General features: G+C 42.8%; 1 protein-coding gene across 11 annotated transcripts in view; it reads right to left on the reverse strand.

Annotated features, from left to right (window-relative positions):
* The window catches only part of NCKAP5 (NCK associated protein 5), a 435,214-nt gene that overhangs the window by 346,071 nt on the left and 61,201 nt on the right, over positions 1 to 27,942 (reverse strand). For 8 of the 11 annotated variants that reach the window (XM_068687313.1, XM_068687308.1, XM_068687306.1 and 5 more), the window contains one exon: positions 290 to 418. In XM_068687313.1, coding sequence (XP_068543414.1) covers positions 290 to 358 — 69 coding nt within the window. In that variant the 5' untranslated portion in view covers positions 359 to 418. Of the gene's footprint in view, positions 1 to 289; positions 419 to 19,312; positions 19,429 to 20,282; positions 20,702 to 25,678; positions 25,819 to 27,942 lie in introns of those variants that run through there. The other 3 variants (XM_068687311.1, XM_068687309.1, XM_068687316.1) reach the window with 3 other exon arrangements.

Below are 27,942 nucleotides of genomic sequence, written 5' to 3' on the forward strand. Positions count from 1 at the left end.
ACAGAGGTAAGATTTTAATTACAAGTTTGGTAACTTGTCTGGATTCTTTCCTAGAACGCAGTGAATTCAGGGAGGTTCTTCTATATGATGACATGTTTCTATTTAGGATGCTTTAAAATTCCTCCACCACTTTTGTTCTAGAGACTCTTAAAAATGAGGAAAGGTTGTGATACTGTGATGAATAAATAAACATCTTCAAAATGTACATCATTATGAGTATTGCTTCTTAACAACTGTATCTTTATGACACAAGATATATTTAGTAAATTCAGTAAATATTAATTCTTACCACAAGACTGCTGTCCAGGGAAAGTCTTTTTCCAAATTCCCTTTTCTGGAGCTGTCTTTTTCTCTCCATAGCTGAGGTTATTTGTTTTCCTTTTCATCTACTAGAAATGTCAGACTCTTTCCAGCATCACTGAAAAAAAAATAAAAATGCACATTTCAATATTCTACTTAACAGTTTCTGTCTTTCATCATTAACTTTGTAATAACCCAGCAGCTAATGACTTTGTGTCCATAGTAGGCTGTGCTCCAGGAACAAATTTTCTGTGCCAGAAAAGCTAAACTCTCCAGACAGAAATATCACCAAAATGTTTGGGTCACGTCTCCAACAAAACAAAAACAATCAACAACAACAACAACAAAGGAAAAAAATAAAATCTACTACTACTACTACTACTGTCTTTATCAATACACCCCGTGTTTTAATAGTCTCTGTTTAACCAGGCTGGGAAATGGATTTGCAGAGCCAGCGAACTACCTGGGGTTTGCAGGAGGGAAACAGTTTGTTTCGTATTAATTGCACTCCTCAGTAAGCCCTGCTTGTTGGCACATCTGTGCTGCTACTGTGATGTACAAATTTTGGAACTAATCCTGACAAGTTCTAAAAGCTTTCAACTCCTATTATCCTTAATGAGACACTAATGCCCTCAGCGCTTTTCGTATATTTTTAAGGTCAAATATTTGGCTGTGATAATCAGAGTCCCACTGACAGTGCAGAATGGCCGGGGAACTTCACCTAAAGCACGGAGGGCAGTAGTCTTACTGATTTGGTAGGATTCATTTATTCCACTGATGATTTCTACTAAAATCAAGGCATAATTTACACATAGCTACTTCCAAGTCTCTCCTTTACTACAAGTTTCTGGTGAAACTTGTATTTGAAAGTTTTGGCTTCTACATCGAGGTAGTATTTGTTGTGCGTGATTTGGCAGCATGGGCAAAGCTAAAGAAGTTGTTCAGGATTTACAGAAAATAGTAACAGAAATCAGAGTTTAAATTGAAGTGGGCAGATAGCCCATGAATGCTGAACCAAACAGAGGAATTTTCTCCTGTACCTTGTAGTGACTGCATTTGCTATATCAGGGGGAATATCCTCTCTCTTCCTCTGGGATAACTCTCATTAAAGACTGAGGACTTTCACCATAAGATTTTGTCCACTTTTTTTAGTCAAGGCTTGATATGGAAGCCTATTTAAAATCATAATTCTAGCAAGGTTGTGATATTCATACAGCGCTACTTAATTCTAAACCTAGAGTAGTTCATTGCATTTAACTGGAAGGAAAAAAAAAGATAAAAAATACAAATCTATCAAATCTATCTGTTTCTGATCCCTTGTACTCTTTGTGAACAGCAACTTCAGTTGCCAAGAGCCAGGTGACTACAACAGGCACGAATATCACTGGGCTTGGCTGCAGAGTAATGCAGCTGGCGTTCCCAAAAGAAGCCTTACATTTGGCCTCCAGATGTGCTTACATGCCTGTGGATAGCCTTGACTTCTCATGCACCTGTGAACTAGACCATCTGTCACTGCGGTGATGTCAAGCAGATAAATCCACCCCAACTCTTCCCCCAAATTGCCCCCGAATGCTCTGCCACAAGGGCACAGGGGACTCAGCACGTGGGCCGAGCACGGGCTGCCTTGCAAGGAGATCAGGATGCTCTGGGCGAAGCCTCAGAAACCAGCTGGAATTCAGAGGGCTCCCAGAGGCATGCAAATTGTGATAATCAATCAGGTACAACGCGGACATCACAAGTGGGACTGCTCTTGTAAAGCATTTCCCATGGGGAATCAGTAATTGGTCCAGTTAGCAAGCGATCCAACGGTAACGCAGCGCTCTAAGAAACAGCACCTGGTCTCTCATACGCTTTGTACTTCTGGTTTGCACTTCCACGAGGCCAGTATTCACCCCTTTTTCTCCAAAATGGACAAAAATCAGCTTCTATAACATGAATCTAAATAACACCCATGATGGTAGGGATATGTGTTATATCACAGCGATCATTGTTTAGGTGTATTTTTTTCCAGTTTTACCTGCAAGCTCTTGCTTCCCATCTGTAGCACCAATCCTAAAGCTACACCCACTACTTAATTGAGCTAATAAGGAAGAACAATGGCATGCTATCACACAATTGCCATTGCTTCCTAATTAGCTATCATGTCTCAGAAGACACACTGCAATCCTTACAAACACAGAGGCAATGTATTACACTGTTCTTGCAATCATGACAGAAATCAGCGAAAGAAAAAACTTAATGTAATCTTTGTGTCATTTTTCCGTGCATTTGTCATGACTGGAGAGCATGATTTCCACCAAGGCAGTCTTTGTTGATCAGTAAGCACAGCACTACAGATGAGTGAGCTGGTGACAGCTACAGTTGGAGCCAATTATCCCAGCAGAAGGTCAAGTATTTAACTTCAGTGCCTGAAGAGCCTGTCTGCAGGTATTTGGCAGAACAACCCCAAATCCTAGTTCAGAAGGAGAAAGGATTATTCGTTATTCCAACAGCTTATACACTGAGCTGCCTTGGACACTTCAGAGGGTGGATTTACTGTCCCTCTGTAGCCCTGGCAGGTGCAGCACACCTACCTACGTGAGCAATGGTGAGGCTGCCTCCGACCTGCAGACTCCTTCCCCATGTACACCACGGGAGCTCAAATCTCGGGGCACATCACAATTAGCAGGCTGCCAGGGATCTCTCCTGAAAAGTTAACAACCTAAGGCTGAACCCACCCAAACTTCTGAATCAGAGGTAATTACCTTACGAGATAATACAGCGCCTGTATCAACATATGCTGGTGGCTCAGGGCACCCAACTCGGGAGGTCTTAAAAACATCCTGATCATCAGAGCGAAGTACTTAACAAAACCAGAACAAGTTTCCACGTGGAATGGTCATTTCTGTGCAGTATGCTTCTTGTCACAGAGAAAAATGACCTTCCTAGGTAAATCTGTCTTCCTCTGAGACCAACCCAGAGACTAAAATGAATTCAAGCTGCAAGTAATGCATCTCCCGGGAAGCTCAGCACCGGAGAACAGCCATCCAGATGGAGCACTCTTGAAATGTAAAAACACTGAGAATCAGTTTGCCCAACCATCAAAAATACCATTTTTGTGTTATCAAGAGAACAGGCTGTAGAAATTTATCAGCCTTCCCTGACCGTTTGGTTGTCGGTATCTCTCAGATGATGTCTTCACAGCAGAGCCCCCAGTGATCAGCATTCAGACCCTGACGATCCCATTTGGCTTGGCTGAAGTGGGACCTACATTGCAAACTCACTCCTGATTTCTGGTGTCTTCACTGATACTGCGCTCACATTGGGAGCTGAGTTTTGGGGCCATACCTTTGTGCTGAAGGAAGCTTGCCCACTGCAGGACTCTTCCCTGTGGGACTACAGAGCTCAGCTATGCTGAGCATACCGGGGGAGGCACTGAAGTCAGAGGCACTCGGCGATTACGCCCGTATCCTGAAGAGGTATGTGGGGATCAGTCAGTGAGAATGCAGGTCCCAGATGTTTGCCTGCTGCCTGCTCACTTTAGCACTGAGCTCAGAGAAGTAGGTTTTGTGTGGATGCAGAAAAAAAAAGTCCCAGGGGATGCCCTAAGTGGCATCTTGCGTCAATACGGTGTACCCTCACCGTTCATAAAGCCAGCAAGCCAGAGGCACCAGCTTGATTACATATCTTAAAGTGCAGCAATTTCAGTACTCAACACAAGCACGTTCAGTACTTTGGGAGATGGCTCTAAAACTATGCCCTGGAGAAATGGTGTGATTAACATAGAAAAGCACTCTCCATAATCTATGCAAGAAATTTCTTGGATTATAATACCTTCTCCATTTCTAGTAGTAACAAAGCATGATTGATGCCTATTGCTTTAGCTGATGAAAACGGGTAATATATGTATTACATCCCTCAGATAAGCAGCCAAGATGTTTTCAGACAGTTTGAAACTGTGCAGTTACATTTCAGCAGAGCTATGCCAACACATACCAGCTGGGAACTAACACGTAGGAAATCTTTTTGCTAACTGGAAATGGACTGTATTTATTTTTCCGTCTCACAAATTAGTATAAATCTAGCAGTTCTGACAGGTGACACAAACGACAGCTCCGGAACCTAGTGTCCTTTTGTTTAAATTCAACGTAGATGCTAATTCAGCCTCCCCACCCCCTGCTTACTGTACCTTACCACTGGCAGAAAGCACGATACCTGGCGGGCACCAGCTCATTCTCCCCCTGCAATCTGTTTGTCTGTCTGAGCGTTAACGAGAGGACAGCTTTTGTGATGTGGACGTCAAACTCTCAGGTAATGGAACGAGGCCAAAGTTTCGCAGTGATCACCTTTGAGCCCTTTTTTCTACTTGGCCAGTTGTACTTGTTCACCAGGCATACTTTAAAGCTGCAAGGGAATAACCATATCTGGTATTATCCTTTAGCAAGGAAAGGAAAATGAAAATAATGTCACTAGCACAGGTCAGGAGGCAGCTATGAGAAAGTACAAATTTTCATCAATGCAAATGTTAGTTAGAATGAACAGGTGACCTAAAGGTGAAAGATTTTATAGTTCATTACCAGCCTCTGGATGATTCCGTTTCCTGAGAACCTAATTGAATTGAATTGAGTCTTTCACTGTACAGCTGGGTTCTTTTGCCAACTCTGGTGCTAACACCGATGTCTGAATGCTTGCTTTTGTTGTGGTCTTTGTAGGAAAAGGAGCAGAAGTAAGTACAGTACAGTTTGTCCAGGCCTTCTCAGAGCTGGAATAACAAAAGGCTCCAGGATGATGAACTTGATGTACATTCATTTGATAGATCAGAAATTGTTCAGTCCTACAAGCTCACTACATTTATTCTTCCTAGGCCTAAAACACTAGGTCTGTACTAAGTTTTTGAGTGTTTCCTGTTCTTTTTTAAACGGCAGGGTGTTAAAATCACCAGAGCAGTTAACAGCAGAGAATTTCACCTTCGCGAGAGATGAGAAAATTTTGCCTAGTGACTAAAAGTGAGCCATGAAACCAGTTTCATTACCACACCCCTATCCCTCCCTGTCATGGTGTTCAGCCTGGTCATGACTTTAAGTGGTGAAGTGGAAAAAATAATTCCCAAATTCTCTTCTGAGCTGATGTTTCTAACTTCAACACTTGGGAACTAGCAAGCTACAGCGACATCTGCACTTATGCAACCTGAAACTTAGCTAAATGTTTTTTATTTTGCCCGCAGTGCATTTCAGAGCAATGCCATGAGCATGACCTGCCTAATGCTCAATACACTCAGGTATTTGCTGAGGCTGGTCAGCAGTTTGTTGGCGCTAATGTATGCATTGTGCACGCACACCCACTGGATTAGGCTGCTATTTAGATAAGCAAGCTGCATTTTTGCAGAGAGGGAAGGAGAATGTGCCATGTGCCAGCATTAATGAGTTAATTAAATTAGAAAAATTCCAATGCAAGACCCTAAAATGCTTAGATAAGTGGAATACTATGGGAACTGCAAAGCAGCAAACACTGCTGTACCATTCTGCCTGCATACCCAGGTATTCTGATTGGTTTCGGAAAACTGAGTTAAACCAAAGTATGTCAAGACAGTCAGAAAATATCCAGATTGAAGAAAAAACTCCTTCCTAGTCTTCTTCCCATCACACTGATGCATGGCAGTCTACAAAGAAACTGAGAACTGACTTATTTTAGAGCCAAATTACATAGATCACTCTTGCTCAGATCCCAGCTCTTGAAAGGGAATCAGCAGAGCACATAGCATTGTCTAAAGCAAATTTTTAATGGTGATCACTTGTCAGCACTGAACAGACTCAGAGCACTGTGTCCTAGAAATACAGCATTTAAAACAAAGCATCTCAGCTGCTAAATTCCACATTTGAATCTGTCCGAACCACCGTTTTCAATATACATTTATGCTATCTCCACGCAAGATAATCTTCCATTTATTTGGCAAACTAAACAGCCAGTAAAGCTTTCTATAGCATTGCCTCTAGGATTTAAGCAAGTTAAGATTAGGGGCTTAAATCTAGCAGACCTATCAGTGTGCTCAAAATAATACCAGGAATTTCAATAAATCAGAAAATAAAGAATATGGCATTAAAGATGTTATTACTCTGACAGCTGTCAAGATGAATTGCATGAGAAGCATTTAAAAGATTTATATCTCCGAATCTCACCAGGTTAATTAAATGGATGCATGCATTCATTTAAGAGGATAAGGTGGGTTGCAGTGACATAAAATGAGAGGGCATAAGATTACGTTCTTTCAGCATTAACAAGAATGGGTTGAACCGATATCATTTCCGTATTCTGTAATAAGCGTGATTCATCCACTGCCATTTTCAGCTCTCATTTTCTTTCTGGCAACAAAAAAAGACCATGAACATTTATAGACTAACATAATCAAAGCCTTAACCTTTTCAGCGTTTTGTGTTTGCATTGGCTGTCCATTTTTATCGCAGAGCTCCACAGGCCATGCTGCAGGGAAGAGAAGAATCGCCAGTAAATTACACCAAAGAATGCTGGAAAGGTCAAAGGATTACCCTCCCCTGTTTGCTTTTATGGAACATATGAAGCATTCATATCATGCAATAAAATTACTGAGACAAAAACGATGAAAGATAAGCAGACAGAAAGCATGAATCTGTTGTCAGGACAGCAATCGGTAAGGATGGAAAAAAGGATTTATTACAGCGTTATCATCAATAAGAAATAGGCTCTGACAATGATGGTTATGTACCCCTGGCTCCTGCACTGAAATCAAATCCCTCTCCGTGCCCTAAGACCTATAGCCAAGAACGGGATACCCAAGTACGATCCAAGAAGCTACTCAGGTTGAAGGGAACACCAGGCCCAGAGCTTCCATTTCTTGGGAGCGTTTCTAACCACTCATTATCATACATTATTTATTACCATATACTACTCTAAATTACATAATATAGCTTATTATATGGTAAAAATGGATTCCCTCAGCCACTAAAGCTCCACCAGCAATGTTTTGCAATATGGGCTGTTCATCTGCAGAAGGCACGCTCTGCAGACAGCTACAGCCACAGGCACCTCTGCAGGCTTCAGCGCAGATTTGTCTCCTTTGTGAGGCACTGCCAACCTTGGGGAACTGTTGTAGGGCACCCACCCTAAAGGAATATGTGGAGATCATGAGGTTCAAAAACAAATGTCCCTTTTATATGCCAATAAAGATGCCTCTGGCACTTCATGGTTTCAGGCTGGTAAGTATGAAATGCTGGAAACAACTTCTCTAACTTCCTAAACCATTCTTAGGGCTTGCTGTTTCTCACGGCAAAATATTTTATCAAAATTTACATGCTGTAAACTAACGGGAAGGTCTTAGCACACAACATTTGAATGCGGGTACATCAGAGGGTAAGGTGGGAAAATCACATTGAAACTCAGCATTTAAATAACATTTGTTTAAGAAGTTCAAGAGTAAGTTTCAAACTGATAGAGCAAATATCCCAAACCTGGCATATCGTATATAATGGCCAGGTATGGGAAATTCATGAAGAAGTCATAGTCATTTCTGACTCTTTGTATGCCAGGAAAGAAATCAGAAAGAATCTTTTCACTACATTTTTACGATAGAAGAAAAATCTGTCAGGCATAGGCTTCTGCATAGGACACCTTCAACAGAGGGAGCAGCATCTGGTTGAGGAGGCCAGTGAAGATCACATACCAAATTCACACGTATTCATATAATATGTTGCAAGGTTCAGAAAACTGCAAGCAATTAAATCCAAAACCTGAACTTTTCCAACAGACAACAAAGCAGAAGGAAGAATTTAAAACATACAGTCAAGATTCCTAGAGTTTGTTCACTTCTTTTGTTTCCTCTGCATTTTTCTTTCATTAATATAAATCAAAACACTATTCAAGAAAGTCCAAGAGTTACAAACCCACCCATAAGACTTCAGCTGGAAGCAAACTGCTGGATTAAAAGCTCAATTCTTGAAACTAGACCTGGGAGCTTGTGAAACGTGCTTAAATACGGCTTCTTCCCTGGAACAGATGCATTTCAGCCGGCATCTCTTCTGCCTGCCCATCTGCCCTAATTGTATTCCAGAGGGACCACTAAAAATCGCAGTCCTTTGTGCACGTCCCACCCCTTCCACCTGCAGTGCGGAGAGGGACGATGGCTGCAGTGGCCACGGGATGGCTGAGCGACCTGAGCGCCAGCCCGACAGACACCAGCGAGCCAATGTGGCCAGGAGCCCTTTGTCACAATTACCTCTCATTCGCTCATTTTCCACACCCTGAATAAAATATTTTGCTACAAAACATTTTCTAATAGTCCATTTTTGGCGAACGACCACAGTTTTATGAAATTAAGTGTCGCAAATAAATGCTACCTGATTTGGTCCTTCCCAGCCACGGAGGTGAAAGGCATCAAAGACCATTTCCTTACTGAGACACTCCAACCCATTAAAATGAGGAATTATTAAAATTATCTTAGTGATAATGCCCAGACCACTGGCTTCACTCCACAGAGCACTGGGTAACGCTTTAAAACATTCACTTGGCTCAATGTAAAACTCTCAATATTAAACAAGCACTGTAAAAATATTTCTGGGGCTACTAGTAACATCTTCAGCATCCGGCTGTGCATGTCCTCCTTAGATAACCAAAGGTATTTGCAGCAGAAGGAATATTTCAACATCTAGAGCACAGAATTACTTTCTGATGAATGTGGGGCCCTATGGGTTGCAATGTGCTGTCTCACATCCCACCGTGCTGTTCAGACACTCCCAGAGGGCCAGGGCCTAACCTTCCATTAAAGGTAATATCTTTATAATGAAGATGCTCACTCAGGAACAGCCCAGAAAAGAAGCTGAATCAAACTCATAATCCCTTTTTGTCCTATGAAAAATAAGGGAGGATAAGGTACAATGAAACACATGGGATCCCTGCATCATCCAGGCACAGAGTCACTAAGAAGAGGCTCAGCTTGGCTATCGGCAGGACCTGAAAATAGCTCCTTCACAGCACCATGAGAAAAGGCAGCCCTGGGGAGGAACAAGAGAGGGAAGATGGTGACAATCTCTTCCAGTGCCAGGAACACCAAACCCAAGCCCATGGCTTGAAAGAAAGGACTGTAGCACGGGCCTGAAGCAGGAACACGCAGCCTTATTACGCTGTGCAGCTCCAGCTGCTTCCCGCACAGGCCACCATACACATTTTTATCGGAAGAATTCTCTATACATTCCTTATTTTGCTGTGCAAAGACCTCCACCGAGTCCTGTAAATGCGTAGTTGGGCCAGCCATAACTCCAGCAGCAGCCCCTTGCAGTCACCTCTGCCCACAGGTACAGACACGAACCAAAAGCCAGGCAGTACCCAAGCTGAATTCGGAGCTGCCTGCACTAACAGCAAACCCCCTAGCTCTAGTCCTTTGCTCATCTAAGTATGGGCACTAAAATCCTTCAGCTGGCTCCCCAGCTGTTCAGCCTGCAGATGTTGGACCAAACCTACTCTAATTTCAGCCGACATAACTTCATCCAAGGATCAGACCAAAGAAATTCATCTCCATTGTTCCCAAACACACTCTGGGGACGTCTCTTCTCTCCTTCATGCTCATAACAGAAAGATAACAGGGTACAACTCAGCTCTACCTCCTCCAGTTTTGTAGTGGGATGTATTCTCTATAAATCAATGGACACACATTAAGAAAAAGCGCAGAGAGATTTGCCCAGCCAATTCAAATTCACTTTATTCTTGTTACACAACAGAGCATGTAGGACTGTGGGACATCAAGGCTGTAAAATTAAAAGGAACAGATACACATTGATTAAGCTCCATCTTCAGCTTATAGCCAAGAAAACTATTGTGAAAACGTTAAAAATGAAAGATGTTATGTCCTCATCCATATATCCTCCGACAGTGACAGAGCACTGAACAGCACCGGCATACTGAACAGCCCTGCAACTTTTTTCTCCGCAACTCTGGAGAGATCTCATCTCAAACACTGGCTTCAGTTCTGGGCCAAAAGGATATAGACAAACTTGATGAAATTCAGACAATAGCTGTAAAGACGATTAAGATATTGATTTGGTGGGAAAACGATTAACAAGTCTCATAGTAGCTTCAAACAACACCAAGAGAAGGCTAAGAGAGGAAGGAATGACCACATCTACATGGGTTTGAGGGACATGTACTAACAGTAGAGACAGGGAGGAATTGATTAGGCTATTGACAATAGGCTGAAAAGAAATAAAGACAGGGAAATGATGCTGAGTATCTGAAGAAATTACCTAAAGTGAAATCCAATACAGTGATTCCCAGAGAATCAGAGCAACACTTGTCATATAAAAAAAATAAGGCAGGATAAAGTACGAGGAAATGCACTGACAGTGGGGATGCTGCCAGGAATGAGTTGTGTGAGGATCCTGATGGGCAAAAAAAGAGTTCTCCCTTTCTTCTCAGAGCCTATACATTACCATGGTTGCTCCACATTAGAGACTATTAGAGTGGAAGGCTTTTCCTTTGGGGAGAAAATAAAAAAGAGCCACTCCATCCTTCCCCCACGCAGTCAGCTGCCTGCAGTGCTTACTTCAGTTTCTCACTGTGAAGACTGGCTGTCACACACTGGCTTCAAATTTTTCCATCTGTCAGAAACTTAATAAAAATGTAAATTAAAAACATTCACAAATTTCCTACTTAAAAGGTTCATAACTCTCCTATGTTTTATGTCATCCTACCGATCTTTAACTCATCTGCACTCAGTTCCACCGAGCGAAATGGAAAAGAACGTATAGTCTGCCATCACAGATAATAATCCAACACATTCGGGTTATGGATACAGTAATATCCAGAAAATATTAGAAAGAGAGGAAGCATACTATTAAAACCCTATAGTATTTCTCTCTCTCAAGTGCCTGCCTGTTTAGAATGCAAAGTAAAAGTCAAAAAGTGACACAAAAGAAAAAAGCACTCCGCTGATGTTTCAGAAGTTCATAATTCATTAAAATCTGAATTATATTTTTGCTTGTGGTAGCAACAGTTTGTTAGGTTTATTTTTTACTTGTAGAATTCACGTTAATTACTCAGGATTGTCTTCCTCAGGTTGTTTCCTTATAAGCAATGCCATGTAGGTTCAGATAATTATTATTTTTTTTAAGATTATAGTTTATGGACCTGCAGGATTGGAATAACTGAAGTTATTCAAAGTTATTGCTTTGCCTCTATTCTGGCTGTGGAAAATAACAATAACTGAAAAAAACAACAGTACTTTTAATGGGGAAGGGGAAAGAGTTAATACACTCATACATTTTAAAGGAAGCACTTGGAATTTTAAAGTGTATTTTGAGCCCAAATATAACCTTTTAAAGTACTGTGCTCAGCATGAGTTTTTTTAATTGTTTTCTTGGGGGGGAGAACAGCCTAGGACACATGCACTGAGGAAAGAAAGCACACCTGGCTCATTTCAAGGAAGTGCTAAGCACTGACCAATGTTTGGAGTTGGATCCTGGCTTGAGTGGGTGGTTTAGGTTGGTACCACGGGACTTCTCGCCCCAAGGCTGTGCCCTAAAGCCGCATGAAAGTGTCACATCCTCCCTCCCTTCCCAGGTGAGGACCCTCCGAGTTAGAGTTTCAGCTCTGCCCCTCCTCATCCACGAGCGTGAGCCACGCCGTCTCAGATGAGTGCAGTGGGCGCTAAGGAGATCCAGCCTCCTAGGCTACCAGGGCGGGTATCTATGGAGCCGAGCTCAGCATCCCCCTGTAACACACAGGACTCAAACCTGGAGCTCAGGTAGAGAGGAATAAGTAAAACGAGGAAAGAAAAACTTACTTCCACAACTGACAATAGCCAGCGGGGGAAAGCCAGACTGTGTGTGCTTTACTAGCGAGACAGAGCCCATCGGTAACATGACCTCGCTGCCACGAGCAAGGAATAGTGGCCAGGAGTGGTGGTACCTGCCTCCGCATCCTCATGCTGCCCATGGTCATCTCATGAGCCGTCCTCCTCTCAGAGTTGTGTCAAAAACCATAATCTCTTTGCTAAATTCTCATTGATGTCTGTTTAAAGCTTTTTCTTGGGACGGAAGATTTTTGTGGTAATCGAGAAGAAAAGCAATTCACTTGATTAAAGATTGGTAAATACAAGTGACAGAAATGGTTTCCTATGAACATCATGATGTGTCCCCAATCGATAACCCCATGAGAGAACTGGAGCTTAAGGGAAGGAAGTTATTAGTTTTAGTAAAGGCTCATATAATTAAATACAAGTCTACAGATTCCCAAGCAGAGAGGCAAGGAGAATGTCCAGGGAAGACTTTTCAGATTGTTCTACTTTTTTTCCTCTTCTTTTCAGTTGATATGGTGCTTTCATTTAATTGTGCAATTTTAAGAAAGGTGAAGATCTTAGTCTCACATGTTAGGGCAAACAGCCAGTGACATAACAGAGAACTGTTTATTAAAATGTTAGGCCAGGTTTCACCTAAATTGTCCTTCAGTAGCAGCCAACAGTGGATGTTAAAAATCCTTAATGATTTAGCTGAACTTTTAGTAAGTCATTAATTTCTAAATGTTTCTCATGTGTGACTGCAAAGAGCACCTACAACTTAGCACCAGCTTTATCTGATCCCCATACTGGGCTGATTTCTGGTAATTGGGACTTTAGCCTTTCACCCCTGGATCAGCGTTTCAAACTCACACCAGGCTGGTATTGAATAAAAGTCATTTCCATCAGCAGGCTGCTCAGTGACCTCTGTGAAATATTGCAAGTTGGTAGTGGACAGGTGTCTATATAATTAAAATACACTTTGCAAGCACAGTTGGCACCCTGGAATTTTCTTATTATGACTCTATAATTTGCTCCCCCCAGCTCATAAATGGGAAGCATTCAGGAACACTGATATGTCATTTGAAAACAAGGAGGATACAGTTTTCTTCATAAATCCCGCAAACAAAGTACCTCTGTTTCTAGAGCAGTTTTAAATCCCTAGACAAATGCTTTTGTGCACTGCAAAGATTATTATTCAGTCTAGTAAAACTCAGGAATTGTAAGTAAAAGATCAGCTTTAAAAACTGATAAAAACCCAGAGCCCGATAGGTGCATGACAAGATCTCCCAGCTGGTGTTATGCCCAGCATTCACTGCAAAGATGCTGTTTCACACAGCAGAATAACACAGCGTATCCCATGTATCTGTGAATCTGCATTAATTGAGGTAGCATGCCCAGATATCCACACTGACTCAGAGTACGTTTTGTAGCAAAAAATACAATGAGGGTCTTAACAGGAGAAGATATGCCCAGCTCAACATGAGGCAGTTTCGCTGACTAGGAATCAAGGCAACAGTTTTATGTTTTAGCTGGATTTGGAGGGCAGGCAGGGGAACAGCACAACGTTTTTTGACTTTTGACTAAGCAAGCCACAATCCAAGCCTCAATCCTTTACCCTGTTCCTCTTCTCTAACCTCTTTAAGCAGAGGTTTTGTCAGAAAACACGACACACTGATCTCCTCGTGCAGTAAGGGAGAGCTAAGCAAGGCAGAGCGCTTCGGGCTGAGGCCGTGGGACAGATGCAGCTGCACAGAACTGGGGGATGCTCAGAGGCTGTCATGGGTATCTTTGTGGATTCACCAGCAACTCACGTCTGTGCCAATGAAAGAAATAAGGAGAACGTTATATGGAATCCAACCACCAAGGAAGGATAGTTAAGCACAACACACGTGCATGATGTTTCACCCCTCTAGACAGACACATCATTTGTTCTGACCTCGTTTGAGATGTTAAAAGATGTGTAAGAACACCGTTACGCATGGATGGCATGAGCTCCCATCTCAGGGTGGGAACAAAACAGAAGAAATTATTTAGCTCAAGAACTGAGTAACCTTCATTTTGTAGGAAAGCGAAATGAAAGCACACACCCACCCCCATACTCCCTCTATCCCCAAAAAGCAAAGCCAAGGCATTACAGTGGTCCTGCTAGGGACATCTATAGGGTTCTATTTGAAAAGTTCTCTAGAAACTTTCTCCTACTAGGAAGTTTCTCCTCAAATTGTTTTTCTTAGCCACTCATTTCCTCTGCACTTGGCAACTGGAATACAGAGGCAAACACACTGCCAAACAGATCTCAGCATTCACCCCTCATTCCCCAATTTATATTCATTAAAGCTAGTCTGCTTTTTACATGTATTTCCGAAGGAATGGTTAAGAGCAGGAGGAAAACAGAAATGCGTAACCAAAGCAAGTATCACACACCCATTTTAACACATTTCCGTCACGTATTTTTGTTCCAGAAGAACATACATAGCCTGCTCAGCCTGAAACACAAAACCCCAAAGTTACAAACTGTGAAGATGGCCACTGTTAACAAATTGCAGATGCATGAGACCTATCCAGAAAGACCTCACAAATCAGCAGTGAGGGAGAAGAGAGAGCAAATCATGCAGAAACTATTTAATCAATGAGTAAAGACAATTATAACATCTGTTAATCTTTTGTGTAGGTTATAATTAGATGCTGCAGAGGAGTAGCCTTTAAGGGGGGAGGCAGGGAATCCTTTAACATCTGCTAGAAGGGCAAACACTGTGCAATAAATGACTTTAAATGCAATCAGCAAAATGAGAGCTGTGCAGAGTTCACAAAAGGCCTGTATAAAAGATTGAGGATAACAAAATATTTTGCCAAAGGTCAACTCCTGCAGCACAAGAGCCTGAATAATGACAGCTAGTTTAGAGGCCACATCAAAAACAAACGTGATTGTACCTCTGAAAAACAATTCTTTTCTCATTTGTGTCATTATAGCAAAAGCACATGCTGCTGCTGTATATCACGTCAGCTTAATGACTTATTAGAGCTGTATCTATCAACCTTGAACAGTTGCGAATAAACAGGTAGCTACGATGCATTTCAAGGATCAGAATTCAGTCTAATTAGTCTGACACGGAACTGTGGTGTGCTGCAAAAGTGATGTGATTCTTATTTTAAATAATTAATCATTCTGTAGCTTCTAAAAAATCTAATTATTTACTCATTTTGCCCTTGAAAACAACCATATGCTTTAAGCTGCTACTCACTGAAAATGTGAGCCCAAGAGGGAGTTACTTTATCCAGTTTAACGTGGCCCTCTACTGGCAAAATAGCCCCCAAAATCTTATCACTATGAACCATTTTGTCAGATCCAGGGAGCTAAGCAGCTGAAAAGATCCTACATTTTACAGCAGAGTTACCCCATATTTTAGAAAACAGCAACGTGGAGCAGAGCTTTAGGAATGTGTAGAAATTAAGCCATTGTTAATCTCCTCTCGAGTTCCCCACTACTCCTTTTACCCAGCAGATGCAGCTCTGGCCATCCACCAGAGCACTGGAGAGAAAAGCCAAGCGCTCATGTCTGGAGGGGTAAGTCATTTCAGAAGCAAAAGCCATCCTCTTACTCGTGTGTCAAGTTGTGCTGTATTCCTCGAGGAGTGCTGCTGATTCCAAAGTGGATCAAATCACATATGTGAGTTCAGTTTGCACGATTAGCTAATACTTAGTGCTGGGGAAGTAAGCATGATACGACCCAGCTGCAACAAGAAGAATAGCTCTCAAAATACAAATGGTAACCACCACCAAAAAGCAAATTCAGTGCACAAGGAGACCTGCTTCTTTTTTTTTTTTTCCCCACCATTACTGACAACCCACAGTGGTGATTCAACACAGCTTCAATCAAAGCGAAGCAGACAATGCAATTCGCCTCTGTTGTTGCGTGCAGTAATTAACTCTTCCTGTTTGCATTATGCCTGAGCAACAACGAAACAAAAGGATATGGTAAACTGTTGAATTTAACAATTTAGATAACAATGAATTATAATAATCAATTAGCACTGTCAAAGACCAGAATTTATGGCATATTTGGTTCTGCACAGACCTATTGTGTGCACTATCCAAGGCTAGTTTGGCTCAGGAAAACAAATAGTGGCGTCTTGTGGGCAGCTTATCAACCCCGCGGTTTCCCGGTAGCATTTGTTCTTGCTCTGTGTCAATACCAGTAGTCCATTTTTCAGCAACATAATTTTTATCCACCGTTTTATAATCCAAGCTACTGCTCAGGGCCTGCATCATTCACAGCCCAGTGTTACTGCCAGCTTCCAGAACCCGCTGCTGCAGCACTGACCCCATCCCTGGGACTCACCCCATCCAACTCCGCATGCCAGGCTAGGGAATCATACACAATTTCTAAGTATTTTTCAGCTATCTAACTTTCCATCCCCAAAACACTGTGACTAATGTATGCAACCATCAGGGAACACTTAATGCACTTCAGGTTTCTGCACAGTATAGGAGAGGGATCATCAGGCAGCATGGAACAGTACTGCAAGTGCTAACGGTTCATGTTTTACTTGCATTGTACATTTATCCTATTTTAGTAATAAAACTCTACTTTCGATGCTAAAACTTCCAAAGGTGTATATTAGCAGCTTTGGTAGGGATTTTTGGGAAGCATAACTCCATCCTGCCAGGAGCTGAACATGGCAGAGCACCTCCTGCTAAGCCCCGCAGCCAGCTGTGCTCCCCTTGGCACCTTTGTTCGGTGGCTTTTATCCCAGCCTCAGTCCCACTTGTCAGCTGATGACAGGCTGGAGCCTGCACTCATTCCACTTCTTTTCAGACGGCCAGAAAGCCCGAAGAATTGCCATTCTGCTGGCAATTGTCCCCTTTAATGCCATCCCACAATGTTATCAGATAATATGCGGTGTCCTTGGGCTTATTTCTCAGACCTGTAGCCTCTACCCAGGGAAAATCCAACCAGGGGATCGCTCGACTGAAAACCGAGCTTGCTCTGTAGCCTAATTTGCTACATTGAAATATAGGAAAGAAAATGTAAATGCGAGAAGGGAAATGTAAGAAAGAAAAATGAAAATCAAATGGCCTCAAGCTCATCAGGTTTCGAGAGTCTGCTCCTGCTCTTAAAGCAATTATCTGAAAATTTGCTCTTGACTCAAGTGTAAGGGGAATTGCACCCTACCACAGGGCATTTAATGGGGCAAGATTTCTACTTGTTTAAATCTAAGCCTCAAAACACTAGTATGCAACTCACGCTATGCGCAAGAATAAGAGCAGAAAAGTCCATGAAATTTTCTTAAAACAGGAGTGAGATCCACATTTGTAAGAGCAGGACTTGCACATAAAATGAAATTAAGTGGGAAAGCTAAGTGGGCCCTGATTATTACTATTTTTTTTAATCTCAGTTTTTGTTCTGAAGGTCTTGTAGGCATTTGCCACCACGATGCCTGAGCTTTGCAAACAAGAATACACTTATCAGCTCACAGCAGTAGATCATCATTACTGACCACAGGCTGACAGAGGGAAGGAAAGACTGGCCACAGGAGTCAGTGTGGTAGGGCTCAAAGCACCTTGCCTTCAGCCCATTCCCTCTCCCCAGCGAAAGGCTCTATCACAATGCCCTGTTCTCCACTTCCAAATTCAGTGGCAGCTTCTACAAAAAGGTCTTTTAAAGGAAAAACTCTTTTAAAGAACATATAAACTTTTTTATTTATACTATTTCTGAAGGAAGAGGATGAATACACAGAACAAAACTCTATGCCCTCACTTAAGCCCCTATTTAAAGCCCCCCAAACCTTTGCCATTCCCATGGCATGGCATCAATGCAGAGCTAAATTTAGGGACCTTTTTTTTTTTTTTTCTTCCAAGAGAATACACTTCAGTTCCAAAGACAGAACAACGGGTCCTAAGTTGCACATCTTGACATGCCAAGCCACATTAAAACATCAAAAGAAAAGACAGACAGGTTTTGATCTGCTATAGAAACAAGGTCACTTGAGAGAGGCATCTGCAGTTGCAGCCACCCAAGCCTGGGAGTGAAGCCCCAGTAATCTGTTGCTGTGTGTGACTGAGAGGCCTTGTAAACAAAGTCAGTGGCAGGAGAGGCAACAAAAATAAAATAAAATAAAATAACATCAGTGCTAATAATTAAGGAGGAATCCTCCTGTTTGATTGATTTGTGCTGGCTTAGCCTCATAATACTTGCCCTCCAGAGTCATAGATTTCTGATTTCATTCTTTAGAAATGTGCTTTGTCTCCCCAAAGATCATTAAACAGAGGTAAACAGTAATAAAAGAGATCCTCATACACGGTCCTGTGATCAGGTTACTTTCTGGAAGAGCCACAGCAATTGAAATTGCAGTAATTTAGAACGGGCTCCTGTGAAGGGCTGAAATGAGAAGCAGGAGAGCTGTGGTCTGTTACCAGCTTTTGAAGAAGGTAAACTAAGTTTTAATAAATCACCGCTCTGGGTCAGTGTCCCCCTCTGTAAAATGGGAATAACAGCATGACAATCTCACCTGGTTGTCATGAAAATGAGTTAATTGGTGGCTATAAACACAGCTCTGTCCTCAAACAGCAGGCAGTGCAGAAAAAGTTTATTTCACAGCAGTTACCAAAGTAGTAGTGGTTTTGTCCTGATGTGTCAGGATTTCTTGGATTTCTAACATTAATACTCAAAACAAAGTAAAAATCACTGTTTCTCATATAATTGACAATTCATTTAATCCAAAAGGCGTCAGATTTCAAAGCAGGGTACGACTCTCTTTTAAACTTAACTACCTCCAGAACTTGAACAAGGGAAAAGAGTAGAAATAGCCAAGTTTTACTTTAAATCTCTGCCTGCATAAGCAGCAAAACAGTTTTAAAAGAAAATGTGTTAAAAACTACAAGGAAATTATATTAAAAATTCACACTAATTTTGAGCATTCAAATAAATGCCACGAACTGATAAAAGAACAATCTTTAAAAGACAGACTGCTTTTGTTTGCTTAATGGCAATATGATATTTTAAGAACCTTAGAGTTTCATCAATTATATTAAGAGAGTCACTTCAGTGCAGCCTCATACAAACAAAAGCTAGATTCAAGTTTTCATTTGCCCTTTATCCTGTTACAGATACATGGCTGCAATTCCTAACTACATACTTGCTGCTCTTTTAATTAAACTACAAACAGCAATGCTGACAAATTCCTAGAGAAAATAAGCTTTACAGAGATGATAAAAACACTAAAACAGCAAAAGTCTTACTTGCAGCAGTTCAGTCAAAACATGCCAGCCCTGGAGAACTCAGAACCGTAAGAAGTCTTTGCAGTCCAGAAATTCTCTCGAGTTTATCCAGTGTTTATTTACCAAGCTTTAAAAGTCTGTGGTTAGAAGAACAGAGTTAGCTTTCTGCACCATCCACAGCACTACAGAAGTCCTCCAGTAACAGCAGACATGAAGTTTGCTGATAGTTGGGTTTTCTGCTGCTATGTAGTTGCTCAGTACTTGTAAATACAAGCTCTGTGGACAAAGTCCCAAATGACATCACAGGCAGCTGCTTATTGTTGAGTCTTTATTAACTGACTGTCAAAAAAAGAAAAGAGAAGAGGAAAGAAAAGCACAAACTATCTTCCCTGCAGCACAATTTGCATCTTAGTAGGAGTTGCAGTGCTACACACATAAATACTTCTGTTTACCCAACTGATGTTTTCTTAGAATGAATAAACAGTGTTTGCAGGGAAAGCACAAAATTAAGAACAACCTCACCAGAGCTTCAAAATGCAAAGAGTGCAGGGAGAAAAAGAAAAATTAGAAGTGTCAGCAGCGCCTTTTTCAGAATTCACCCCTGCATTCTCCTAATTCTTTTGTTTATTTTAACGATATGCAACCAGGGGTGCAAATCTGCATGGATTTAAAAGCACAGAGCACAGAGTTTCATTAAGTTGAAATGAGTATTTCAACTAAGTCCTAATTTTAAAAGTTACACAATTACAGACTTCTATCCTTACAAGATTTAAGGCAGTTCAATGTCAGTTACAACACGTTCTGAAGAAATTCTCCTCACTTTCCCAGGGTGAAAATATAAGAAAGCAAGAAACAGCCTCAAACGGAGTTTTTCACTCGGTGATGAGGGTGTAAATACTGACCTTTCCTCCCCTGAGTCGGAGGTCCATGACTAGGAGGTGTTTTGGAGCTGAAATACCCGCTCAGCACCTGGGGGGCAGGGGGTACTCACCTGAGCACTGGCACAGGCACTCATCTCAATCTATCCCCTGTCACTGAGAGCTCCTGCTGAAAGAGAGGGGCTGGGAGCCTGTGCCTTGGTTTCTCAGAAGTCTGTGCTTTCAAGTCAGAACTTCAAACGCTGGAAGGGCACCACCAAGGGCTGTGACAGACAGAGCTCTCTCTTATCTGCACGCTCTTCCACACAAAGAGCTTCGATATTGGGAAACGCCTCACCACTCGCATCCAAACACCCCAGATTGCACGTTCCACACACAACAAAACAGAAACCTGAGCTCAGAGATGAGCTGAAGCCAAGTTTTTACGATGTTCTCCACTGCTACACAGAAGAGTAGCAACCCACATTTCTGCCAGGATTTACAGTGAGCAAATCAACCTGGGGCCAGATCCTCAGCTGATGCAACTCATGCTAGTTGCAATGACACAGCTGAATGACAGCAGTTAACATTGGCTGAAGATCTTGCTCTTCCCTGCAACAGCATCATTAAAAAAAAAAAAAAAAAAAAAAAAAAGTGGTCTTGATGGCAAAGTGCCTGATTTCCCTGGTGCTTGCCCAAAGGGGCAGCGATACCCTGCTGCCACAGTGCCGTGGAGCTCACTGGAACCGCTCGCACCAGCACGCGCTGCCTCGAAACCTAAGTTTGTGCCTTGAAGGAGCTGTGCTGTAATTCCCCTACCTTCACTCCTGTGGCTCATCAGCCCGAGCACACCAGAACAGCAGCAGGCAGTGCCACCAGGAGCTGCATTCACCGCCCTGCCTCATGGGGCTGCGCTTAATCTTCTGTCACAGTCAGCATAGGTTTGTGATGGGTTTGTGTTGGGTTTGTGTCTCGCTCCTTAAGCCCTGGTCCAGGAAGCCTTCAAAAGACTTTGAAGATGAAGTGGGCCACGGGAGTAGTGAGTACTAACACATAACATGCAATAACATGCACTTCAAAAAAAGCAGCTTTAGGCCTAGCTATGCAAGGGCTGTGCTGCAGCTACTCCTTTAAAAATAAAAATAATTAATAAAAAAAAAAAAAGAGATTGCATGCTCACACGTACAGGTCCACAAGACATCAGAGGAACAGGCCCATCCATAAGATCAGTAGAAGGGTCACATTCTGTTTACATTCAATGCCAGCTTGCAGTGCACCATCTCGGGCCAAGGATAAGATTTGTTTTTTCACCTGCCATTACAAGTACTGATGAACGTTAAATAACTGCAAAACACAGATTATACTCCAGCTCTCTTGACAACAAAACTGGCTTGTAGCATGATGCTCATGCAGGCACACATGTGTAGAAGAAAGCAAGATTCATAAAGCAAGGAAACCCCTGATTTAATAGAAAAAGCCAGATACTTCATGAAATGAAAAAAGACAAGCCTTAAGAGAAAATGCAGCCTGTTACCAGGAAGCATTTGTAGCATTTAGCAAAATTCATCATTTACTCAACTTCCTAAAGAACTGTGATGTGTTTCCAGGCTAACTACACCCAGCTGCAGAGGATCAGGAGAGCAGACACCAGGCAGACTTCTCTGGTCAAGCAGCTCTGCAGGGCAGTGGCGTCAATTCCCTGAAACCAGTTTTTTGGAGACTTCCACCAAAATAAGTTCTCTCTTAATCCTTTTCAGAACTGGTGGATCTTGCAAAAATAAACGCGCAAAGAAACCAGTATTGAGGCTGGTGGGGTTAAGCAGTAGGTTATTCTTCCCAAGATGAGAATTCCCATGTGGGGGGACAAACAGATTCTGCATTCTTCACATTGCAGCCCTTATTACGGGAGTGGCCATTAGCTCACCCTCCGAGTGCATTTATCCATCTAACTTCTATTCTAGGTCATCGTAAGATACAGTTACTGGCTGTGCGGATACAGCTTATTTTTGGCAGGAATGCCATGGCTTTTGTTAGAACAAAACTCACAACAGAAGCCTGTCCTTGACGAGCTACAGGTTGACTGCAAAGATAAATGAGTGGAAGTCGTGAGCTACAGCAGTCACTCCCGGGCTTAACATCTGAGGACTGCATCAAGGGACTAGCTCTGCTTCATGCTGCCACATTTCCAATGGGCAGACAGCTCAGATGAGACATAATGAAGTGACCTAAGTACACACAGCCATTAGTAAAGCTTGTCAATTCACCTATCGCAGCGTAGGCAGGATCTGTTAAAGACCCAGTGTCTCATGCTAATACAAATCCATACCATCTCCAATACCTCTGTTTGCTGCTCACCAGCACGAGATCAGAAAACAGCTGGGATCCCGGATGCTTGCAGTCCCCTCTCCGCGACAGACCATAAAGCCGTGGTGTGAGCTGCTCGGCTCCCATCAGTTGAACAGGAGGTGGCAATTGCTGAGAGGATTTCCAGCCAGGGCCACCTAACAGCGCAGGGAGTCGTGCGTGCTCCAGCACAGCTTCATGCGGTGAGCCCGCGGGCTGTGCAAAAGCCTTTTTGTACCCAATGCCTGGGGCAAGGGCAGGCAAGCTGGCAGACTGCAGAACAGCATGGCCTAGAAGGATTAAACTGCAGGACGTTCACATCCCAACAGATTGCAACACAATATAATATGAGGTTATGTAGCATAATGCAATACAATAACTCATACTACATAGAATAGAATAATCCCAATATGTTATAGTACTATTCCACAATAAATACTCAGATCACTGGAGGGCAAATTTGAAAAATAGTAAAACAAATCACAGGCTGCAGAACTTGCCCTCCTTGGAGTTGCACATGGTTGGAAGTCTCGGGCTGATCCTTAAAATATCACAGAAATTTCCCCAGAATGGCACCAGGGAACTGGAAAGCAAAATGCTCTCTGGAAATTAAAATTATTCTCTCTTTTACCATCACAATTAAGTATCAGTTTCATAAAACAAATACCTAAAAGCATGTGGGATCATCACATGTTAGCACAGTAAACACTTTTCTAAGCCTGGGGTAGCTGGCAGAGAGGATAAACAACAGAACCAAGTAAAAATATGTGGAGAGAATAAAAGGAAATGTGCGGAGGCGGTGTATGAATCTCCTCAAATACTCACTGTCAAAAAAGGGTCTTCAGCTGAAGCAGTTTGATCAGGCTGGTAAGCTTTTGATCACAGAAACAGTTTGGGTTTTAACCTTACTAGGTGATTTTTCAAAGCTTTTTACCTCCCCTGCATGTCAGGAATAGGGGAAAGGTCCTCAGCAAAGGAAGGTTTTATTGCTGGAACAAACGATAGATCTCTCCTTTGTCACATTTACGAATTTAAGCTTCAGAGAAAGCAGCAAGTAAGATGTAACAACAATAAGTGTGCCCAGTTGGCCATTCTGCCCCATCTGGGGTCACGGGACATTATCCATCTGGTTTGTCCTTCCCAGCCCTGCTCTGCGCATGTACTGCCGCATGCTCCCCACCACCTCGCAGACAGCTCTGTGTAATGGGCTGCCTGCTCCCCTGTACCTAGCACCCCGGCACCTAAAAAGACGATATTCCATCTCCTGGAAGACGACAGTCACACAGAAACATTTCTTCTACCTCACATCCTACACTAGGGGAATCCTGTCCTTAAGTGTCAGGATAAACTTGACACCACATACTTACACGTAAGAAAGCGAATGGCTAAAATGAAATGTTTTATCTAACCTTTTTAGATGAGCTGAGGACTAAAATGAGCACCTACCATTTTTCCAGCTGTAACAGTGATGTGAAATCAATTCCTAAATCTTTTTCAGTTCCATAGTTTATGCTTCAATAGAATTCCAAAAAAGCATTCACAGGTGAAAATTGATGTGATGCCTTCAAAGGACATTGACTTTCACTATAAATTGCCTCACTGTAAAATACATTTTTAAGCAAATCATACGAAGTCTCTTCCGTGTGTTGCCACTTGAGCCAGGAAAGGGGACGCAGAAGCTGGATTCTTAGCTTGCAAAGGAACTCAGAAACATTTTAAATGTGATTACTAAATACAAGTACCTTTGACTGGCTTTCATTAATTTCCCAATTTAAGCCATTATTCTTTCTCTGCCTTTCTTGTTGTTTCTGGAGTCGTGAGATTGATTCAGCCACCAGTGACCTTAGCCAGAGTTAATTGAAATCAATGGCATTAGTGCATTCTGGAGCAGGCCCAAAATCAACCTGCGTTCAAGGGCTTTTGTGTATCCTTAATCACACGGGTAAGTCTCTGCAAATTTAGCTTCCAATGGGTCCAATCATTAGATCAGTTATGCAGCGTTTGATTTCACATATGGACAGTGGTCCCTCTCTGGTTATCAAATGTGTTCTCTACTAAGAGGAGAAGGTTATTTCCATAATTTCTTTCTGGTGAAAATACCTATTTCTGCAGGTGTTGGTGTTCCAGCAAGGCTGGCAGCTAATGGGAATGCTGACTAATTTGCACTCTCCTCCTGCCTTTTCGGACGTGTCCCTGTGTGTCAGGAAGCAGAGGTATCAGCTTGTGAAACACACATTCCTCTGATGCGAGCATCTGGCCTCTTGGCAGCCAAGTCGTGACAGGTTCTGCAGCAGCTGTGATGGCTCCATGCTCTTTCAGATGGTTAAACAGCCTTGTTTTCTAGCCTCGCTGTTTGTTTTCTGCTGCACTCCTGGATGAAAGCCCATTTGCCCTTTTAATCAATGAACTGGCCGTTGGATTGGAGCAATCAGTTACATTTTTGTACATGTCAGAGCAGAGATTCTTGCCCGGGGAATGCCAGCCTCACAGCCCTGAGCTCTCGACTGGATGGTTGCACTCCTCTGGCTGCACCCTGACACTCTCACCCACCAAAGGAAGGGTTGGTCGTCTTCCCAAAGCGAGGGCAAGTGCTAGCATATCGCCCTCCAGCCCTCAGACATGGAATTGCCTTGCTCCTGTCCTATTACAGGACCTGGTAATCAGACTGAAAAGAGGAAATGAGGAAAACAATTTATATATTTCAGATGGCTTTATAAACCATCCTCCCATGTGCACGCACCAGATGGAGATACGGATCTGGCTGGAAGCTGTACCCGTACGCTGTGCGGCACAGAGGTAGCAGCACATCAGCGTACTAAGAGGAAAAAATCCTCAAAGATTATATAAATCAGAACCAAATTTTATGTAAATTGCTTTTAAACACATAACGCAAGTCCATAATATAGCAAACAGTTCCAAATAGTTCCCTTGAATGAACAAGCACGTCGCACCGTAACAGCTGGGGTGGTGTTAGGGATAACACTGCATCTTTTGAAAGCTCTCAGAGACCTCCTGAACACTGGGAGCTGGCAGCTCCTGGCCATTTGTGAGCCCCTCTCTGCCCTCTCACTCCCAGCGATAACCCCTGTCTCTCTGTAACTGATGCCCTCTTTTCCCCCTGTGTATTGCTGCTCGTGGAGGAAAACCAAGTAATGAACTGGTTGGGTTAGCCTACTTTCTCTCTTACCAGGCTTTTACTCCAAGTTCTTCTTGTACTCGCCACAGGAAGCTCTTTTTGTGGGGTGCCACCGCTCCTGCTTCTGCCTTTCTGTCACGAAGGGGCCGCTTCTTGCTCCTGCTGCGGGGTGAGCCTGAGGCGGGAACAAAGCTGCCTGCTATCTACCTGCATGTGTTTCATCGATCCCTTGATGAGGACATAGTAACCATCTGATGGGTCCTATCACCCACTCTATTTGCCAAAGGGCACACACGTAGTTAATCAGTACCCATGAGCAGCTGTGGTCACTGGCCAAAGTGCCGCCGTGAGAGCAAGGCAGCGGCGTCCCCACAGGGCCCAGCCACACCAGGGCCCGTGAGGCCCAGCATGGCGACCAAAATGGGGCCCTCAGCACCACTCTTGCCCAAAGGCTGCAAAAAAAACAGCAATCCTGGAACTGTTAGACAAACATTCATATCATTTAAAGCTCTCTTTGGGTCTTTCAAATTCTGTCTTCAGAGCAGGACGGGGAGGAGCCACTACCAGCATATGACTTGTCAAATAAGAGGCGCAACACGCCGTGTTTTAATACCACACAATTCCATACTGTGACACGCCGCAGGGCTGATAAAAGCATCCCGTTTTCCTGACTGTGATAAACAACAGTCTGCCTGAAACACCCTGCAAGTACGCTGCTCCCACAGCACCCCTGAGACCCACAGAAAGCTGATCCGGCAGCACAGGTAAAACCCCCGGGGGTCAGTTCCCTGCTTAAAGCCAAAATGGAGCCACCAACAAATTAAAGTCTGGGAGTTACTGTTCTCTGTACTGCCAACAGGCCCCTGAACAGCACCACTAATTCTTACCAAAAAGTACCTCAATTCAAGGCCTCTGGCCTCCCTCCACTGCCCTCTTGAAAAATCCTGGGTTGTTGTAGAAGAGGGTGATAAATTGCACACCCACTTTCAACACACAGGATTTCAACAATCTGCTGTGATTACCTTAAATCTGTGAAATATAACAGTTCGTAACAGCCAGCTAAACAGTTTTCAGGGAAGGGGACCAAGTGTGGCTTTGCAAAAGGGATGATGAAACAGCCTGAAATTATTTTTGTGAGAAGAAAAGTTTCTCAGGCCCCCTGCAAAATAAAGCCCTCCGTTCTGTGTGTCTGGCTCGAAAGGGGCAGGTATATCAAATGAAGGCTGTGCTGGTTTATCATGCTGCCTCCTCTACTACAGTACTGAAGATTTTATGGCATGCTATAAAGAGAGGAAAAACTCATCTTGTAATCATATAAACACAGTGAACAACACAGAATAAGTATCAATTACTTTTCAAGTTTCAGTGATAGCCTCAGCCCCTGAGGATAATTTCAAATGGTATGATAAAGACTTCAGTTAGATTAAAAGCATCAAAAGCAAGCTAGCGTTCAAAAACAAACAATTCACTCTCAGCTACCTAAGTTACAATAAATTTTCTGAACTGGCAGATTTCCCTCCTAGCTGTTCAGCTGTTCCTTCCCCACAGGTAAAACAAGTCAATCTGCTTGAGAAGACAATTTGCCACCCAGCTTACTTAACGCCACACATTAAAATAAAATGAATAATTTTGATGTCAAAACGCTGTTTTAATGTGAACCCACGGTTAAAAGAAACAACCACAACAGAGAAATGCAATCAGCTGCTGCTGACTTCTATACAGATTAGATCTAAATGAAATAACTGTCCAGCTTTTGGTCTCATATTTTACACCGAACCTTCCTCAATTCCTGCAGCAGGTCGCTACAGATACGTTATTCTTTGCTTGCTTTAATCTCATGATCCACATTTTTCTCAGTGACATTATTATAAACACAAACGTGACTAACAGACAGCAGTAGATCTGTGATAAATTTTTATTCATCTGGAACCAAACCGACGATCAAGTTGTGTAACACGCTAGCGACTCAGCATAGCTGCATTTTACATTGACTTTGTGCCAGTGTATGTGATGGGAAAGTGCACAATAGTGCAGAAAAGCAGTACTAGGTGATATTCACACAGTGCAATGCAGTGACCTGCAGAGGGGCTCGAAGTGTCTTTCAACAAGCTACCTGGGTTATGGGAAGCAGCCCTGCCACGTCAGCTCCCTGCACGGAGCAGAAGGAAAGGAGCACTTCTCAGCATCGCTGCGGTCACGGTCCTCCACACACAGACTTCATATACCCATGGATACATGATTAATGAAATGGGCTATCACCAGCCAGAACCACTTGCTTAGTGCATTTGGCACATCCTAAAAATACAAGCCCTTTA

This window comes from Anas acuta, chromosome 6 (assembly GCF_963932015.1).
Source record: "Anas acuta chromosome 6, bAnaAcu1.1, whole genome shotgun sequence".
NCBI classification, from domain to species: domain Eukaryota; kingdom Metazoa; phylum Chordata; class Aves; order Anseriformes; family Anatidae; genus Anas; species Anas acuta.